The sequence below is a fragment of the Ahaetulla prasina genome, chromosome 1 (genome assembly GCF_028640845.1).
Source record: "Ahaetulla prasina isolate Xishuangbanna chromosome 1, ASM2864084v1, whole genome shotgun sequence".
Classification (NCBI taxonomy): Eukaryota; Metazoa; Chordata; class Lepidosauria; order Squamata; family Colubridae; genus Ahaetulla; species Ahaetulla prasina.
Genome location: NC_080539.1, coordinates 273683749 through 273705397, shown reverse-complemented (window position 1 = coordinate 273705397; position 21649 = coordinate 273683749). Strand labels below are relative to the sequence as shown.

Below are 21649 nucleotides of genomic sequence, written 5' to 3'. Positions count from 1 at the left end.
CAAATATGAAATTATTTCAGTAATTGAGGCATGTTTATACTACTTATTTGCATTCTTCTACATAAGATTGTACTTTGTACAGTGAATTTATACAATGAAGTGTAGTTTACTGTGCGTTTTTTTAAAAAAAGGAATGGAAGTTCAGCTTTTAGAATTGGTTTCATTCTTTGTAAATCATTTTCCAAAACTGTTCAGCCGTATAGGATAGCCACCAAACATAGAAGATGAGAAAATGATGGGTTTTAAAAAAAAATGAGACTTTCAAATTGACAGTCTTTTGCTGACAATTTGGTTTTAATCTTACAGGACCCTCTAAAAGGAATTGAATTTTTGGTGAAAAAAATTGAAATATTTTGGTGTGTTAGCAGGTTTTAAGATTAATACAGAGAAAATAAAGAGGTCGGCTAAAAATATGACTGCACCAGATCAAGATATTCTGATGAAGAAATCTCATTTCAAAATTGAGAAAAAGATTAAATGTTGTATCAGAATAATTATGTTAAGGTACGGAATGAAGTTAAAAAAGATATAATGGAATGGGGAAATTACAATTGTCATTGTTGGAAAGAATTTCTGCGATCAAGATGAATGTTTTACCTAGAATGTTATTTTTCAAATGGCAAAAATATATTTCTAAATTTGTTTGACAAAGCAAGAAATCAAGAATTGAATATAAACTCCTATAGGATATTAAAGAAAGACGAGTAGTTAGGGTTAAGATAAAGGTAAAGGTTCCCCCGCACATGCGTGCTAGTCGTTTCCATTTCTAGGGGTAGTGCTCATCTCTGTTTCTAAGACGAAGAGCCAGCGCTGTCCAAAGACGTCTCTGTGGTCATGTGACTGGCATTACTAAATGCCAAAGGCGCATGGAACGCTGTTATTTTCCCACCAAAATGATCCCTATTTTTTTTCTTGAATTTTTTACGTGCTTTCAAATTGCTAGGTTGGCAGAAGCTGGGACAAGTAATGGGAGCTCATTACATTATGTGGTGCTAGAGATTCAAACTGCTGAACTGCCGACCTTCTGATCGACAAGCTCAGTGTCTTAGCCTCTGAGCCACTGCATCCCATAGAGTTAGGGTTACCAAATGTGAAATTATTTTTTTCAGTTTGTTGTTTAGTTTGGATGAAAGAGTGGGTGATTTTAAGAAATAGGAAACTACAGGCATTGGAAGGACATGACTTACGGTTTGGATGGCATGGTTATTTCTGATATGATAAAGTCAAAGTGAATGTGTATTTTAAATATCATTTTGCTAGTCATACCCCAAGAAGCCTTTTTTAGAAGGGAAATAATAGTTAAATAAAAATGCTGATTTGTTGATATTTTTTTTCTCAAAGAGAATTCAACTTAAAAGCAAGAAAAAATAGAGTTAAAAGATTTTATGTGCCACTGGTTTTCCTATACTCAGTTAATAGAAAGATTTAAGATGGATAAGAAGAAATGTGAATGTGAAAAAGTTGAAAGTGAATTTGATGTAGGACTCTGTAAAATGATGATCATATTATTGCTAAGACATATAAACCTTTATTAAAAATGGAAACAGAGGACAAATTAAATATACAATTGAAATCAGAGATCATTTTTGGGGGCTTAGTGGACCAACAAATTAAAACATCTTATGGAATTTTGGTTTTATATATGATAAAGGCAGCAAGACTTTTATATGTTCAAAGTTTGAAGAACTTAAAAATATCCGCAGTGGAAGAATGGATGTTTAAACAGGTGGAATTGGCAGATGGCATAATTGACAGTCTTTATCACAGAAAATATTTAATGAATTTTATTTCTAGTTAAAAACCACACTGGACTTTTTGCAAGAAACTGAAAGAAATGAAAAGCTGTTTTTGGAATTTATTAGTATTATATGGGATTATCAAAATAATGTAGACAGATATTAACCTTAGAGCAAGAGTTAGACGCATTCTTATATCTTTATCTATATATGTTAAAACTTTGCATTTTTAAAAAAAAGTCAATAAGGTTATATTTTAAAAAATTGGATCCTTCATTGGAATCAGCTCTCTTTCAAGCAAATTTCACCATGCATAGTGAAACATTCTAAATTTAGTATTTGGAATTTAATTTAGTAGACATATAGCAATATCTGATCTCCTGAAAATAAGAGTATATGTAGTACCACAACTGTATAGTTATATCAGACCATACCCCCATTATGTTAGTCATTCTTTAATGATTCAAGATGGTAACTAAATATGTCACAATGAAAAAGTTCACAGGTTGTTAACCAATTGAAAGAAGATTTGGAAGTATTTTTTTACATTAGTAGACAGTCAGCAAAACACTGATCCTTTCAGGTCACTAATCCTTTCAAAGCTTATATGGCATATTCTTTATGAACAAGAACAAAATTTCAGTGCAATACTTTTAAAGAAATTGGTTAAGGAGCTTCTAAGTGCCTATGTGAGAAATGCTACTCAGAAACTTTATAAACTATTTGTATCTGGTAAATTGAAACTGGATCATTCCTTTGTGTGCTTTAGATACTGAATATTTATTAAATCATTAATAAGAATGAATTATTAAAACAGAATGATTGGAAATGAGGGCAAAAACTTTATAAAAGAGTGGCTTTAAGGCTGAAAAAAAAGCAGCAATAAAATATTATTCCTATATTTCAACAATTCTCAGGTATATACAGGGTTCAGATTTAATAAAAAAAAGTTAATATTTTTATATTAGATTCTGTAGTGCTGGTTAGATGGACTGTGATGACTTTTTGCATAAGATTAATCTTTTGATGATCTCACAAGAGCAAACCGTTAATATGGTGGCTCAGTTATTACTACAAGAATTAACATACAACATTTAATAATATTAAATTATTGGAAAAGAAACTATTGGAAAAGAAAATATTGGAAAAGAAACAAAAAAGGCTATGTTACAAACTTCAGAAACCGCTACAGAAACATATGCAACCAAATAAAAACTGATGCACAAATTACCACACCAAGCAAGAAGAGAACCTTCTACGCACAAATTCCAATCGTGCCTTTTATAATTTTGTCAACAATAAACTTAAAGACTCAAGATCCATCCCACCACTAAAAGATTCTAACAACAAAGAATGCAATGACGAAACAGTCAAAGCAAACCTCTTCAACATTTTCTTTGGCTCAGTTTTTGTTAACTCCGATAACACATATCCAACATTCCACAAACGAACCAGCAATGACTATGATGATTTAACTCATATAGATTTCACAGAAGACAACGTTGGTAAAGCTCTTCACAACTTAAAACCATCGCTTTCTATTGGACCCGATGGACTATGTGCATATTTCTTAAAAAAACTTTCCATTAATATAGCTGAACCCTAAGTATTATCTTTGATAAAGCTTTCACTACCAGTTCTCTTCCCAAACTTTGGTCACTAGCCACAGTCATCCCCATCTTCAAAAAAGGAGACCCCAGCTTAGTCGAAAACTACAGACCGATCTCCCTTTGCTGCGTCACCTGCAAAGTCATGGAATCTATCATCAACCAATCCATTACCTCACACTTAGAAACTAACAACCTACTCTCCAACAAACAATTTGGTTTCAGGAAAAGTTATCATGTAACTTACAACTTCTCCACTGCAAAAACATATGGACTTCAAATCTAGATTAAGGCAAATCAATAGATGCAATCTACAGACTTCTGCAAAGCTTTTGACTCAGTAGTACACGATAAACTTCTCCTTAAACTAACATCCTATGGCATCTCAGGACCCCTCCACAAATGGATATCTGCTTTTCTGTCTAACAGACAACAAGTGGTCAAAATTGGCAATGCTTTATCAAATCCTGTTCCTGTCAAGAGTGGCGTTCCTCAAGGCAGCGTCCTTGGACCAACACTCTTTATTCTATACATTAATGATCTTTGTGACCATATCTCAAGTAATTGTGTTCTCTTTGCTGATGATGTCAAACTATTTAACACCACAGACAACACTTCTATCATTCAAAACGACCTTGACCATCTAACCGCTTGGTCTAAAAATTGGCAGCTCCAAATTTCAACCAGCAAATGCTCAGTCTTACATATAGGAAAAAAGAACTCTAAAACTAAGTACATACTAGATGGACATTACCTTACAGACGACCCCATCCCGTTAAAGACCTTGGAGTTTTCATGTCAAATGATCTAAGTGCCAAAGCCCACTGCAACTACATAGCAAAAAGCTCTAAGAGTTGTAAACCTAATTTTATGTAGCTTCTTTTCCAAAACACCACACTACTAACCAGAGCATATAAAACATTTGCTAGACCAATTCTAGAATACAGCTCACCTGTTTGGTACCTCACCACATCTCTGACATCAATACAATTGAACGTGTCCAGAAATATTTTACAAGAAGAGTTCTCCATTCCTCTGAAAACAACAAAATACCTTATCCCACCAGACTTGAAATCCTAGGCTTAGAAAACTTGGAACTCCGTCGCCTTCGACAAGACCTAAGTTTAACTCACAGAATCATCTATTGTAATGTCCTTCCTGTCAAAGACTACTTCAGCTTTAATTGCAATAATACAAGGGCAACCAATAGATTTAAACTTAATGTAAACCGCTTTAATCTAGATTGCAGAAAATATGACTTCTGCAACAGAATCATCAGTGCTTGGAATACTTTACCTGACTCTGTGGTCTCTTCCCATAATCCTAAAAGCTTTAACCAAAAACTTTCTACTATTGACCTCACCCCATTCCTAAGAGGACCATAAGGGGCGTGCATAAGCGCACAAACGTGCCTACCGTTCCTGTCCTATTGTTTTCTTTTCTTCTTCCTATATATGTTTATATGTGTATATACTATATAATCTTTTTGTATGATGTTGTGACAAAATAAATAAATAAAATAAATAAATTAAATTCATGAAAACAGGGAAAGCATGTAGTTCAAACAATTTTCTTGAAGAATGGTATTAGGGTTTTTTTAACATGGGTTTGTTTGTTTATTTTTTTTTTACTTCTATAATGTGAAGGTACATAATAAACATTTTTGACTGAAATGCTATCTGCCTCTTTTTATAAAACGTATACAATGTCACAGGGTCTTTTTTAAACTGTACCTTCACCCAGAGTTAAAAGAAACACAAAACCACTGGACCCTAGAAAGGTAGCTTTTCTTTATTTCCCTATAAGGGTTGTGGATAAGTTTTATTTTGGAAAAAAAAACAAGATATAAAAGTAAAATGTAAATCTTACAAATCTATATTTGAGTTCTTTCCATTGTCTTTGTCAGGCATAAGGATCAGGAACATACTTTAACTGACAGTTTGGAAGATGCATTTTTTATTTTATTTATTTATTTATTTAATTTTGTCATAACAATATACACAAGCATCACACAAAAAGATTATATAATATATAAACATATATATGGGGAGAAACAAGGAAGTATAAGCATATATATATATATATATATATATATATATATAGGTCTTTGGTTATTCGGGTTTTCTCCCGTGTAAAATTGGAAGTGTCTTGGCAACGTTTCGACGAAGTCTCAAATCAAGGAGTATATGAAATCCCATGCACCGCCTGCCCCACCACATACATTGGACAAACCAACAGAAGAATAAGTGCACGCATTGAAGAACACAAGAACTCATTCAAAAAAGAGGAACCAACTTCTTCCCTGGTCCAACACTTTAAAGTCACAGGACATGATATTGACTTTAAAAAGACCAGAACTATCGCCAAAACTGAACACTTTAACAACAGAATAATCAGAGAAGCCATTGAGATAGAAAAACGCCCACACAGCATGAACAAACGAGATGACACCTCCCGCCTACCAGCCATTTGGAAACCCGCCCTTATTGACAAACGAGTCCCTAACACGAGGAATGACACCAGACCCACACTCACAAGGTCCACACAGGATGTCACCACCGCACATCCACCCAGAAAGCAGACCCAAACCCACACTGATCATGAAGCACGACCAAGGACCAGAAGCCAGACCGCAGCTGCAACATTAGCCATTTCAACTCCTCCAATCCATTCATGCAGCAGACTGACACCCACTATGAAGATGTAGCACGACCACAAAGCCAAACAACAGCTATGCAGCTCACCAGCTCAAATCCCCCTGCAGCACAGACTAGACTGAGCACAACCAAGCCCCCACCAACACAGGACACACCCCCAGCCAATCAGAGCACAAAAAAACCCCATCCAATCAGAGCACAGCCAAGCTCCCACCCAATCAGTTCAAACCCCCACTAGCAGTTAAAAGGAAGAAACAGCTGCGATCACACATTGCTCCCAGAAGCACGAAGCTGAAGCCTGAAGATGACGAATGAGACTTCGTCGAAACGTCGCCAAGACACTTCCAATTTTACACGGGAGAAAACCCGAACAACCAAAGACCTATATATATATAGGTCCTATATATATATATATATATATATATATATATTCCTATATATATATATATATATAGGAAAAGAACAATAGGACAGGAACGGTAGGCACGTTTGTGCTCTTATGCATGCCCCTTAAAGTCCTCTTAGGAATGGGGTGAGGTCAACAGTGGATAGATTTTGGTTAAAGCTTTTGGGGTTATTAGAAGAAACCACAGAGTCAGGTAATGCATTCCAAGCAGAGATAATTCTGTTACAGAAGTAATATTTTCAGCAATTCAAATTGGAGCGGTTGACATTAAGTTTAAATGTATTGGTAGCTCTTGTATTATTGCAGTTGAAACTGAAGTAGTCATTAACAGGAAGGACATTACAATCGATGATTGTATGAGCTAAACCCAGGTCCTGTCGGAGGCGACGGAGTTCCAAGTTTTCTATTGCATTGCTCAAGCCTGTACAGAAGAATCTAGTCAACCAAAGTTCATTGCTAAATTGGTTCCAGATAAGGGTCAGCAGAATTTAAGGGGTTGGACTTGGACCAACTGTGAGAGCATAATGACTCTAAACTGATATCATGCTTCACTCTACCTCTCCAGCTCTACCTGCTCTTCTCCTACACTATACTATTGCCATACTATTGCTATTCTTTTTGTATTACTATACTAATTACAACTACTATAACAGTTACTATACTCTTTTATATTACTATTGAATTATTACTACAATATTTCCTTACTACTGTTATAGTAGTCTTCAATTTGCAACTATATCTTAGCCTAGATTTTCAGTCAGTCTGGGTGAGATATCATGTGATTGCCTAGTTATTATTATTTTATTATTTATTTATTTGTCAAGAATATATAAGATTACAGATTAAAAAAAAGTATAAACATAAATTTAATACATGAAAAGGATACGAGTAAAGAGACATTAGGACAGGGCCGGTAGGCATGCAGACCTCTTAGGAATGGGATGAGATCAACAGTAGACAGTTTAAGGTTTGGGGGTTTAGAGAAGAAACTATAGTCAGGTAGTACATTCCAGGCATTGACCACTCTGTTACTGAAGTCATATTTTCTGCAATCGAATTTGGAGTGGTTTATCTTGAGTTTATATCTATGTTCTGTCCCCCTCCCCACCTCACAGAAAAGACGCAGAGACGCATGTCCCACAGTCCTTTATATTTACAACAGGCCTGACTTTCTGTAGTGGATGACAGACTTGGCAGCAACAGTGCAAAGACCTGCCAAGTTCCGAGTTCCTTATCTCTTAAGGAGACAGAAGCCTACATGTCCAAAATCCATTGCCAAGAGCTCACAGAAAAATCCTTTGCACAGTCCAGGCCTTTTAACTCCCAGACGACTGATCTGCAGTTCACACTTGGTAGCTTTTTGTCCGTCACAAGGGCCAGATGGCAACTCCATCCACTTTTATCCCCTGTGGGGTGTGGCTCAGTGTGTTGTGACCCAGGTTCCTGGACCCGGACTCCTGGACTCGGATGATTCAGAAAGTGAGGGAGAAGACCTGGCCAGCCCTGCTTCTCTTGAGCCCTTTCCCTCCCTGGCACCCACTCAAAGGGAGGAGGAGGGGCCGGCAAAGCTTGATTCCATGGAGCCTCCTTCTGATTTGGCAACGCCCCAAGAACAGTTTTGGAGTGATGCAAGGTTACGTAGATGTGATCGGCGTGCGCAGCAGCGGAAGAGTTGGGACAAAGCCAAGTCATAATTGTCATGCAGTGACATCTGCAGAGACTATAAATAGGAGGCGGGACTTCCTGGTTTTTTGTCTTGGACAAAGTAATGAATTTGGGCGGACAATCTGTATCAACGGAGGGAAGAATATATTCGTGAGTAATTCTGGCCTTATCTGTAATTTCCTTGTTATCTCCAGAAACTTGGCAGGCCCGTGGGTAGACGTAGCCAGGACATTTATATATATGTAAATAAATCAGAAAAGGAGGCCTCTGACTGACTCTTTGCTGGGAGTATTGGGGGAAGGGAAACAGAACACAGTGACTCAGCAATTTCTGGGCCTGCCACACCTTTTCTTTGCTGCGCACACTTATCTTTTCATCGTTGCCTCGGGTCAATCCAAGATTGATCTTCCACAGCTGGAACCTGAGGCATTGCCAGGGAGGAGGAGGGTCTGGCAGAGGGAGGCCTTGTCAGCTCCTCCTCCTGGCCTGCAGCTGGAACCTGGGGCGGTGCCAGAGAGGAGGGCCCTGGAGAGGGAGGCCTTGTTGGCTCCTCCCCATCACTCTCAGAGTCATCCTCCTCCATGAGGACAGGCTTGGGGGCCAGAGTCACAACAATCTATTGTTTTCTTGTGTATTGTTGTGGTTGAAGCTGAAGTAGTCATTGACAGGTAGGACATTGTGGCAGATAATTTTATGTAGTATGCTTAGGTCAGACCGACGTCAGACTTAGGCATAGTTCTAAGTTGTCTAAGTCCAAAATTTCAAGTCTGGTGGCATAAGGTATTTATAAGCTGCTGTTACCCTATGCCTCCCATCGACCCGTACGCTCTCATAGAGAGGGTCTCCTCAGGGTGCCGTCCGCCAAACAGTGTCGGCGGCCGGCCCCCAGGGGTAGGGCCTTCTCTGTGGGAGCATCGACGCTCTGGAATGAACTTCCCCCTGGCCTACGTCAAGTGCCTGATCTTCGGACCTTCCGTCGTGAGCTAAAAACATACTTATTTATTCAAGCGGGACTGGCATAATGATTTTGATTTTAAATTGGGTTTTATTAATATTTTTAAATATTTTAAATTTAATTTTAATCATTAGCCGTTTTGTAATTTTGCTATGTCTTAATTTGTTTTTAATTGTATATATTTTGTATTTTATCTCCGGCTGTACACCGCCCTGAGTCCTTCGGGAGAAGGGCGGTATAAAAATTCAATAAATAATAAATAATAATAATAATATTGCGGGTAGAGGAATGGAAGATTCTTCTTGTGAAATATCTCTGGACTCTCTCAATTGTATTAAGGTCTGATCTGCAGTGTGAGTTCCAGACAGATGAGCTGTATTCGAGAACTGGTCTGGCAAATGTTTTGTATGCTCCAGTCTGATATTTTGTATGACTACTCTGATCAACAATTGCAGTTCTGGGTTTCAATCATTGCAATAATTAAGCAAGTGATTAAGTCATTAAGTGGACATAGACTCAAATGCAGAGTGTAGGGTGCCTGGGAGTAGGATGGAGGGGACCATGGAAGGTTAGGCTCAGGGTCTGAAAAGCCTCTCGGACAAACTCCAAGCAAAACGGCTTTGCTGTGCCTCTATACTTCTTTTGTCTTCTTTGAAGAAAAAAAATACCTTGTTTTAGTTGGCTGCTTTTCTCTGCTGGTAGCTGTAGTGCTTCCAAGTGAACCCCTCTCCCATTTCTTCCCACGCCTGTTTCAAGGTTGCAGCTTTATTGGCAACTCTGTTGTGCTGACACTGGGGCAAAGAGGGGAGGGGTGGAAGGCAGCTCAGATGCCTGTATTTTTTTTCTAAGACTGCTCTTCCAGATACAACTCTAATATTAAAGCCAGGGAAAATATTAAGTAGACTATGCAAGCTATTATTGCCTGATTGCTTTGTTAAATGCAGAGGCTAAAATTTTGACAGCAACTGTTTTTTACAAAGCTTGCAAAGTATATTACCTTCATTAATTTATTCTGTATAATCTAGTCATAAGGTTCTTGGCCTCTGCCTCAAGCCAAAGTAATTTCTTTTCCCAGCATGATTCTCACAGTCTCTTTAGCAATACTTTATTAAAAAAATGGGGTTAGGTTACAGTAATACAACTGAAATTCTTCTCAATCTCTAGTCAATATATCCCAACAAATATTATGGCAGAGTCATATTCTCTCTCTTCCTCTATCTCTTTCCTTTTGTGTTGACAAAAGAATAGTTAAATGTTTTCACTAATAACAAAACTAATCATCACCTTAATTCTTAGTAATCAAAAAATTGATCATTATATTGGCTATACAGGAAGTCCAAGACTTAGCACCACAATTTTTGTTGCTAAGCAAGACATTTTGTTAAGTGAGTTTTGCAATCTTTCTTGCCACATTTGTTAAGTGAATCACTGCAGTTGTTACATTAGTAACACAGTTGTTAAGGGAATCTGGCTTCCCCATTGACTTTGCTAGTCAGAAGATTGCAAACGGTGATCACATGACCCAGGAACATTGCAACAGTCATACATTGCCAAGCATCTGAATTTTTACACATGACCTGCAATGGTCATAAGGGAAGTTGCAATCGTCATAAGTGTGAAATCAGTCATAAGTCGGTTTTTTCAGTGCTTTTGTAACTTGAACAGTCACTAAATGGACTTCTGTAGGTTGAGGCCTTTATAAAAAAGGCAACAACTGTTGATCTCTATTTAAAAAATATAGTTGAAGACATGAGAACTGACAGTAGTTAGTGGCTTAATTAGACATGAGGAAAACCGATGATATGTTGCATACTAAATTATTAGAAGCACTCTATTATTTAAAAATTATTGATTTGCTATTCAGGAACTTTTGATTTGATATTATAGAATTGAGTACAAAAATAAAAAGAATTATTCGTTTGAAAGATGAGAGACATTATATACTTTCCCCTGAGCTAAAAATGATGTTATTTTGTTGTTGCTGTTTCAATCAAGTGGTCAATAATTTATCAGATTTTTCTCCTTGCTTCCAATATTTTTTCTGTATAAGTTTCAATGACTACTCTGTTTCTCGTGCATCAATAGCATTTAAGGCCCAGGTTAACAAAACTAATAGCTTTATATATTTCTGCCAGAGTATATCTTGCCTTTGTACTGAAAGAATCACATCCAAGACTTTGGAAAATATGCATTAGAATTAAGGAGTGATTAAGACTGTCACAACACAGTACAACCCATGACACTCTTCTGTTGCCAGCTCCTTAATGCCAACAGATATTTTCATATTTTTCATATCTCAAACCCATATTTTATAAATACATGGTTTTTAAAAAGTATGTACTTGGGAAGGGAAGGGAAGGGAAGGAAAAGGAAAGGAAAGGAAAGGAAAGGGAAGGGAAGGGAAGGGAAGGGAAGGGAAGGGAAGGGAAGGGAAGAGAAGGGCTTCCAAATAATAATTTACCATTATAAATTTACCTCTTGTTTTGTGGTTGCAAAAATACAATATTTATGACTTAACCCAGTCATAAAGTAGACCAGTACATGACCAGGCCCAATTTTAATGAATTTTTTTGAAGCAGTTGTTAACTGAATTACCAGTTGTTAAGCAAGTGCGGCCGTTGTTAAGCAAATCCATTGTCCATAATGGTCATTGGTTTTTTTTGCTGAAAACTGGAAATAAACACCAATTTCCAGCAAACAAAAGTTGTAATCATGTGACCACTGGACACTTCAAAGAACTGTAAATGCAAGTTGGTTTCAAGCACCTAAAATGTGATCATGTGATCTTCAAATTTCAAATCCAGTTCATAAGTAGTCCTTGGGAGGTCTGTCGTGACTTTGAACAGTCACTACATGAAGAGCGAGCACATTTATTTAATATGTTAAACAAAATGGATTTTATTGAAAATAGAGGATTCAAGCAACTTTCAGGATCTTATTCTTTTTGATCCTTTATGTTTCATAAAACCAATTCCAAATATAAACAGCAGATGGTCCAACGGAAGATTAATAGATGCTGAATTGTTGTGTGCAGCAAGGTGATTAATTTTAATATGTATAATTTTACATCTCTCACATGTAAAAAGAAGTAGGGCTTTAATTGCTCCAGGTGCCCCCGCCATTTTGACACTATTAGTCTTCCTCTAAAGATTGCCCTTTATAGATATTGGGAGTATGAAAGATGTTGCTAACCATCTTTGTCTTTATGCAGAAGAGCTGAAAGAGAAGCTAAAAGAATATGTTGACGAATTGAACACACGGAAACCGGGGTTCATTAAGATGGTCCGCCACAGCAAGCAAGAGGGGCTGATTCGATCTCGTGTTAGTGGCTGGAGGGCAGCTACTGCTCCAGTAGTTGCACTCTTTGATGCACATGTAGAATTCAACGTGGGCTGGTATGTGTTGCTGTCATTTCATGTAGACTTGTGATTAAAAAGTGCTGCAGGATGCAATGTGAGAAAGACCTTCTAATTGTGTAAGGGGTAATGATACTGGGTAAATTGGCTTAAATATTAGTGGACAAAGTCCTTTTGATTGCCAGTTATGCAGTATTAAAAATCCATTGTCAATTGGCCATTGGTTTCAGTGAAGTATTAATGTAAGTAAAAACTAAATTTGAAGCCTCACCAATTTTGATGTGTTGAAAACAGTGTTTTTATTCATGAAAGATAAGAATATAGACTTCCGTTTTTATGAAATGGTTTTGTTGATATTGAATTTAATCAAAATTACATTATATTTATGACATCATTTAAGTTTCTACATTTTCACCAATTGAATGGTATGATGTAGCCAGAAGTAAGACAGACAACACAGACAGACAGTCAGACAGACAGATTTATCGAAAGGGCAGATATATCCAGATATATCCAAGACCACAGTTATCAGAACTACGAATACACTGAAGTAAGAAATCCACAGAAAGATCAGAAAATATAAGCAGGTGAAGAATGTGAGTATAATTTCCAGTATTAACTTAGTTTAAGAAGTAAACATATTATAGATGTTTAAAGTGTAGCACTGTCACATGTGTACATCTCCACTAATAGCAGGGAAGCTAGTTACAGTAGATGAAATTTAGCACTAATGTAAAACTTCAGGCTTTTAAATAATTAATTGTAACATTGCCTAGCCAGATGGTATAAAGTGCAATGCTGCAGACTTTCCTTGCAATATTTTGGATTGGAATTCCCGTCAGGAACATGGTAAATAGCATTAGGAGAATTTTCATCCCAAGGGGTATTATAAGAGTTGTAATCCAAAACACTTGGAGCATTTTCACTTTTACTTTTAAGTACTTCTGTAAAATAGTACCAGTCTGAATACAATGATGAAGAATGTTTTGGAACATTTAGAATGCTGAAGCATCTGTTCTAAGGCTTATTTGACTGATAAAATTCAGACAAATGTACACTAGTGACTCAGGGAATTACTCTGTGTGGGCTATTCTATTAACATTCTCCATTTTCACTTCCATCCAATGCCTGAGAGAACTATAAAAGATCATTGTTCTTCAGGCATTAAATTGAACTTCAGTTGAGTTGAAAAGACAATGGCCAGAGGTATTTTAACCTGAGGGTTCATGAACTTTCTGAATTGCTTCTCTGCACAATTTGAACTGCCTTATTCAAAAGAACTTTCTTCATCTTGCCTGGGAAACTGTGTATGCTGCTTCATCTATATAGAGAAAATTTCCTTGGGTTCGGTATAATTTAATTGAGCATCAGATAGATCTTTTTTAAGCATCGTTAGGTTATCAAATTAAAGACAATATAGTCAAAGTATCTTTTGGAAATCAATAGAGTTGCAAAGTTAAACCCTGAATAGGCTGGGCCCGTGCTTTTGGAATATTTTAAAGGTAGGATATTTGCATGAACATTCACTGACTGGCACTGCTATATGTCAATATATAGATAAGAGAAATCTTTGGTGGCAGATGAGGAGCTTCATGTATACAGTGGAAGTATGCATAGAAACTGTACTGTCCTATCATATGAACACAATAGATGGTTTAGCCTCCTAATTCATAATGCATTCGTCAGCATTCCCTCCCATACACAAACACTGGGAGACAAATGCAAGATGTTCAGGTTGACTGCATAAAGCTAAGAAAGAATTGATAAGTTTATTTGATATATTCGTTGCATTGTGCAATGCTGCCTGTTTTTCTCTCGTTCAGTGTTGCTGCTTCAGTCCATATTTAACCTTCTGTAAAGAGCCATTTAAATTAAAAACCCTAGATGAGTGCATATTATAGATTTCTTAAACAACATTTGAGGGGGTGATCATGGCAGCATATTGCATAATTCCTAGAATGAGAAGACTTAATAGATGGTGTGACTGGTCATACCTGGATTTCAAAAATAACAAAAAGAGTTCTGTATCTCCTGGCTGCCATATAGTGGCTATCCAGACATTTACAAACTTAGCAAATGGTCAGAATGTCCACAGTTTACTTTCAAAAAACTATTTTGCATTTTTTCCCCAAGCATATTTGTATGATTATTTAGAACTTGACTATAGCTTTTAAAACTGGGAGGTAGATTTCCTGGGCTATAAGCATAATAACGGGACATGGGAACGGGAAATTTAAGAGAAATTTTCCTCCCACCAATATGAGACAACATTTTTTTTTATTTATTACATTTTTTTACGCTACCACATTCCTCAGCTAAGAGACAGGATTAGTTGACAAACAACGGAACCATCTAAGAGGATCACCATTTCCTTTGATCCCCAGATCTTTTCACATAACCATGTTTTAAGGGATTTCAGTCAGATTAGCATAGATTGGGTCAATATCACCTCAGGGAGAGTATTTGGTAGTTTATAGAGCAACATAAATTAAAATATCCATTAAAAATAATAATTTCTTCAGCACAATTTCAACCAAAATCTTTTTTTATTGAAAGATCTCTACATTTAAATGGTTCTTGAGTCTTTGACCTTCATGCCATTGTTTGTATTATTAGTATATATCATTACGTATTAACAATAATAGCAGTATACTAATCTGTTAGTCATGAGTCATATGAGCTGTGGTGGCACAGTGGTTAGAGTGCAGTACTGTAGGCTACTTCTGCTGACTGCTGGCTGCCTGAAATTTGGCAGTTGAAATCTCACCAGGCTCAAAGTTGACTCAGCCTTCCATCCTTCTGAGCTGGATAAAATAAGGACCCAGATTGTTGGGGGCAATATGCTGACTTTGTAAACTGCTTAGAGAGGGCTGTAAAAGCAATATATAAGTCTAAGTGCTATTGCTATTGCTATGTTAGGTTCATCTTTTCACATCTTTTTAACCAGAAATATCTTGATCTCTCTTAGGGTCAGATGGATAAAAATACAATGCCGTAGATTAAGAGTGCATTAAACAAAACTGGCAAAGACTCCCGAGAATACAATTTTCTAATATCTGCAGCCATCAGATAGGGTTATTAGAAAAGGGTCTGAGGGTTATCACACAGGTCAAGCTGTTTACTCAAGTCTGCTTTTATATTCCTCCAGTTGTGGCTTCCTAGTTCCAGGTATCAGTACATCAGTATAATAGGTACACAACTGCTGACTTTATTCTCCCATTCTCAGGTGGAGATAAAATGGTTTTTCTTTACGTATTCTCCCGTGTCCCTTTACACATTTCATAGTTCAACTCTCAGTGGTGCCATGCTGCATATCTTTAGAAATAACCACCAACAAAAAAATAGAAACCTCTGAATAATATATCTGAAATGGCGCCAAGCTGGGAAATATGCTTGAATAATTCTCAAAGGCTTTTGATAGAAGCTATGTTGATGTTACAAGTATAAGGACATAATTATGCAAATCCTCCAGTTATGTCATTTGTGCCAGTTGCAGCGTGGCAAATGCAAATTACATAGTTTTTGTCATTTGCATGATGACATCATTGCACTTATGGCATCACGTGTCCCCCTTGCCCACCCATGCTGAACCCCTTTTTTTGACCATCTCTAATTGATTAAAATAGACTCTTAATCTGAGTTCATCCAGAGTACCCTTTCCCCAGGGAGGTGGGATAGTTTGCAAAATACGTTTTCTTTTTCACCATAAGTGGTCCAGACAAATACGATGCTTAAGTCATAATGTTCCATCTATGAAAATTCTAAACATTCTTTCTGGCTACATCAGTAAATATTTCCTGCATATTTGTCCATTCAGGCTATAGTTTTAGAAATAGTCCAGAAGCAGGATTTTAGTAAACAAAATATCTCCTGGTATCCAAATTAAGCACTATTTGAAGACAACAAAGCCTTCAGTCTTTCCAAATGCAGTACCTATTGTCCATCTTCCTCATTAATCACTCCAATTATACTGTATTTTGATTTTGTATTAAAATAACGTCAAGGGAGACATTTGCTACATAGAATCTAGTGTTCCATTGCTATGGGAACTTTGAAACAGCTTGTAATTAAGTTTCTGCTGTTTAGAACTTGAAAGGCCAACACTGATTACTGTTGCAATGTTGAGTCCATTAGCACCTATCAGTTACCTTTAATTATTTGTGTCCTTCCCATCTGTTATTTAAGACATCTTAATTAACAGCTTCCCTTTCCCCCACCTTTGTTTCTATTTTGATGTAAGACTTTAAAAGGATAGAAGTATTTATTTAGTAAATAATTACTCATTTCTCACATATATATGTATATGTACGTTGAGGAGGGTGCATGGATCAAAGGTAAGAATCATCTGCTACCTATCATTGTTGAAACAAACTTATCATCTTCCTTTTCTCAAGGGCTGAGCCAGTACTCACCAGGATAAAAGAAAACAGAAAACGAGTTATATCTCCATCATTTGATAATATCAAATATGACAACTTTGAACTAGAAGAATACCCACTATCTGCCCAAGGATTTGATTGGGAATTATGGTGTCGATATCTAAATCCACCAAAATCTTGGTGGAAATTGGAAAACACTACGGCTCCTATAAGGTAATGTGCATATGTCAGTAAATGTTCATGAAAAGCAGAATTAAAAGGCCAAAAATAATCAAAGAAAATGCCAAGTTTTGATCCTCTAATACAGTTATATACTGTATCATGTTGGGTAAGGCAACACCTATAAGCACCACATGATTGTCATCTATTTAGACTCCAGAATGAAATTGAAATAATTTAAAACTGTTGAAAAGGCTAAAATCGTATGAAGTCAGTACTGCTTATAAGGTTTATGGTCTCCAGAGATTTAGGCAGAGAGCACCCAGGGCATCACATTAGACTGTGATAGCATATAATGTTTGAAAGGTTGCTGATCCGTAGACCTATAACTTCTGTATAATAATCAGTCTGGCTCAAGCACACTAAAGCTGTTTTTGCAATGTTACAACTGAGGCAGAAGTCTTCACTTCTGCAATTATAGTGTTTCTTGTAGTAAGTGATATAATGTACATTATTCGATAAGTTGTCCACAACAATCATAACATCAGCAGGAAATTGACTGGAAGAAGTATCAAGTTGTTTTCTGCAACGATCTCTAGACTTCGTGTAAATGTTAGGAAAACGTAAATGTTAAGAGAAGATGACATCAACCATATGCTGATCACTAACTCTACAAGCTTGGTAATTCCTTTGTCCACTTACAACATTATATTATAAAGAGGAAAGTAAACTCTGCACTTGGAGCATTCTTAAAGAGTCCACATTTGAAGTGCTAGTTTCATAATTGTGGCAGAAAACTAAAAATATGTTTCCATCTTGAAGACACCTGGAACAGATTCCTACCAATATTTAAATGAGACAACTAGAGCCACTCTACAGGATAGTACTATATTTATTTATTTATTTATTTATTTATTTATTTATATTTATATACCGCCCTATCTCCCTAAGGACTCAGGGCGGTTCACAGGCAGTTAAAACACATATAAATACAGATTAAAAACAACAATTAAAAAACTTATTCTATAGCCTAATTTTTAAAACAATATAAATAATAAAAACCCCTTAAAACCAATTTTTTAAAATCTAATCCAGTCCCGCGCAGATGAATAGGTGTGTTTTAAGCTCGCGACGAAAGGTTCGGAGGTCCGGAAGTTGACGGAGTCCTGGAGGAGTTCGTTCCAGAGGTGGGAGCCCCACAGAAGGCCCTTCCCTGGGTGTCGCCAGGCAGCACTGCCTAGCTGACGGCACCTGAGGAGTCCCTCCTGTGAGAGCGCACGGGTCGGTGAGAGGTATTTGGTAGCAGTAGGCGGTCCCGTAAATAGCCCGGCCCTATGCCATGGAGCGCTTTAAAGATTGTCACCAGCACCTTGAAGCGCACCCGGAAGGCCACAGGTAGCCAGTGCAGTCTGCGCAGGATAGGTGTCACACGGGAGCCACGAGGGGCTCCCTCTATCACCCGCGCAGCCGCATTCTGGACTAACTGAAGCCTCCGGATGCCCCTCAAGGGGAGCCCCATGTAGAGAGCATTGCAGTAATCCAGGCGAGACGTCACGAGGGCGTGAGTGACCATGCATAAGGCATCCCGGTCTAGAAAGGGGCGCAACTGGGACACCAGGCGAACCTGGTGGAAAGCTCTCCTGGAGACGGCCGTCAAATGGTCTTCAAAAGACAGCCGTTCATCCAGGAGAACGCCCAAGTTGCGCACCCTCTCCATCGGGGCCAATGACTCGCCCCCAACAGTCAGCCGAGGACTCAGCTGACTGTACCGGGATGCCGGCATCCACAGCCACTCTGTCTTGGAGGGATTGAGCTTGAGCCTGTTTCTCCCCATCCAGACCCGTACGGCTTCCAAACACCGGGACAGCACTTCGATAGCTTCATATACAGACAGTATCATGTAGAAAAACTACATATGGGATCATTTTTAATTTCAATTTGATGAAAAAAAATGTGTTTATTTTGTTTGCCAAACAACAAGAAGATAATAAGAGTATTTTATAAATTTGCAAAGATGGAATATTTTGTTCTAGTTCCAATTTAGCTGTACAAGATATACATGTGGGTGACCTGTTTTTCCAGCAATCTTCTTATATTTCCATTAAATCTCAAGGAAAGCATCATAAGGAATCATCTTCCTAAGGACTTTCTTACTTTAGGAAGTTTGATCATCTAGGGAAGCTTCAGCCTGATAGGAAAACATGTAACAAAAAACATCTCCTGCCAACAGTAAAGTAAGCTCCAAAATTCTTATCGAAAGAAACTCAAAATGAATTCTAAGCATCCTGGGAATAAAGTAGCAAAATCTTTCACTGTGGCAGAAAACTTTGAAATACTGCAGGATGAAAATTGCCCTCGTATTATTAAAAGTCAATAACAAAAAAGATTACTCTTCTGTACTTGTATCAGTGCCTATGGCTCTTCTGGGTTTCATACAGAGAGGTCCGCAGAGGGTTAGGTACAAATGAAAAAGGCACCATCATGATAGTGTGACAGAACCTTCAAACCTGTTGTATATACATCATGATGTTGCATGCATGAAAGTGGCAGAGCTTATGGCACAGCGCTCCTTATAGAATAGAATAGAATAGAATTTTATTGGCCAAGTGTGATTCGACACACAAGGAATTGGTTTTGGTGCATATGTTCTCAGTGTACATAAAAGAAAAAGAAAAAAAACACATCAAAGGTACAACATTTACAACACAAATGATGGTCAATATATCAATATAAATCATAATGATTGCCAGCAACAAAAAGTTACAGTCTTACAGTCATAAGTGGAAAGAGATTGGTGATGAAAACGTAGATTAATAGTAGTGTAGATTTAGTAAATAGTTTGACAGTGTTGAGGGAATTATTTGTTTAGCAGAGTGATGGCCTTCGGGAAAAAACTGTTCTCCTGGTGTGCAATGCTCTGTAGTTGTCCTGGTGTGCAATGCTCTGTAGCGTCGTTTTGAAGGTAGGAGTTGAAACATTTTATGTCCAGGATGTGAGGGATCTATAAATATTTTCACGACCCTCTTCTTGATTCGTGCAGTATACAGGTCCTCAATGGAAGGCAGGTTGGTAGCAATTATTTTTTCTGCAGTTCTAATTATCCTCTGAAGTCTGTGTCTTTCTTGTTGGGTTGCAGAACCGAACCAGACAGTTATAGAGGTTCAAATGACAGACTCAATAATTCCTCTGTAGAACTGGATCAGTAGCTCCTTGGGCAGTTTGAACTTACTGAGTTGGCGCAGAAAGAACAGTCTTTGTTGTCCTTTTTTGATGATGTTTTTGATGTTAACTGTCCATTTTAGATCTTGTGATATGATAGAACCTAGAAATTGGAAGGTTTCTACTGTTGATACTGTGTTGTCAAGTATTGTGAGGGGTGGAAGTATGGAAGGGTTTCTCCTAAAGTCTACCACCATTTCTACAGTTTTGAGTGTGTTCAGTTCCAGATTGTTATGGTCGCACCACAAGGCTAGTCGTTGGAAGAAAGCTTTCAATCCTGTGGTCACGTCTGATTTGTAGTGCTAACTTATAGATTACAAGGGAGATTAAAGGGAGATCAATCATGTAGATGACCGAAGGATACCACATAAAGTCTAGTAACTCACTCCAGGATCTGAAAAAATGAAATGTGAAAGGTTGGAAGCATATGGCATAAGGTAGTTGTTAATGCCCCGTGACTGTCTGCTGAGACATTTTCACTTCTAGTAAAAACCTATTTATGCCATGACAAATTGGGATAATTTTCATGTCATTGTCAGCTAAACCATGTTCCCCCATAAGAGTGATCTAACTATGATTAGTGGCTCTTTGATAGTTCAGCGTGCTGGACAAATGTAAAACTAGTTTCAAATTGCAGTCATGCTAACTAGAAATGGTAGCTGCTTACATTTCAATTGCATGTATATGTGGAACAACCACTAACTGTGATTTAATATTTCAAATGGAATGAAGACTAGGAGGTGATAGACATGTTCATCTTAAACAGCAAGAATTGTTTAACACTGTTTACTTTTTCCCATCAAAATTCAATTACATTAGTAGAGTAATTTAATTATTTGTAAGTAAAGGGAAGGACACATTAATGGAATAAATAGAATAAAAATATGAATGCTTTGGCATTAGCATCTTTTCAGAATATTCTTGAAGATACTTCTATTGTACAATAAAAGAAATCAGAAGAGGGCTTGTTTACAGATCTGAAGGATAATATTAGTCATCTACTGGTGTTTTCTTCATTCCAGCCTCCTATAGTTTTGTTATCATCGCAGAGAGTCTGACCTACATAAGGAGAAAAGAGAAATTTTAGCACTTGTGACTTTGGAAATCTTATGATCGCATCAAGAATAGATGCCTTACCTTATTACAGCTTGATCATCATTTTCATAATGAATGCTAAATTGTTTCTTCTCTAAGAACTCTTGAACTCCTTTAATTAGAATCCAGTTGTCCCCCATGCTCTCCTCCTCCTCCTCACATAATGATAATAGTGACATTTCTGTCTTTGTCTCTGCATGTCAAAGTATTCACTGGGATTTTTTTAAAAAATGAATTAACGCTCTTTCCTTCCTTGGTATATAAATCCCCTGGGGCCCTGACTCCCGCTTTTGCTGACTTCATCAGATTGGTTGCCAAATTGTCTGGTCTTTCCTGAAGATATATTCTGGCATTGCATGGCAGTATAATTGAAATGCCCGCACAATGCAATGAGTTGCTGAGGGCCATAAGCAGT

At 37.3% G+C, this 21649-nt stretch overlaps 1 protein-coding gene across 5 annotated transcripts in view; it reads left to right on the top strand.

Annotated features, from left to right (window-relative positions):
• The window catches only part of GALNT18 (polypeptide N-acetylgalactosaminyltransferase 18), a 397689-nt gene that overhangs the window by 298648 nt on the left and 77392 nt on the right, over positions 1 to 21649 (top strand). For 4 of the 5 annotated variants that reach the window (XM_058159987.1, XM_058159968.1, XM_058159959.1 and 1 more), the window contains 2 exons: positions 12238 to 12421; positions 16777 to 16974. In XM_058159987.1, the coding sequence (XP_058015970.1) occupies positions 12238 to 12421; positions 16777 to 16974 (382 nt within the window). The remainder of the gene's footprint in view (positions 1 to 12237; positions 12422 to 16776; positions 16975 to 21649) is intronic. The other variant, XM_058159996.1, reaches the window with a different exon arrangement.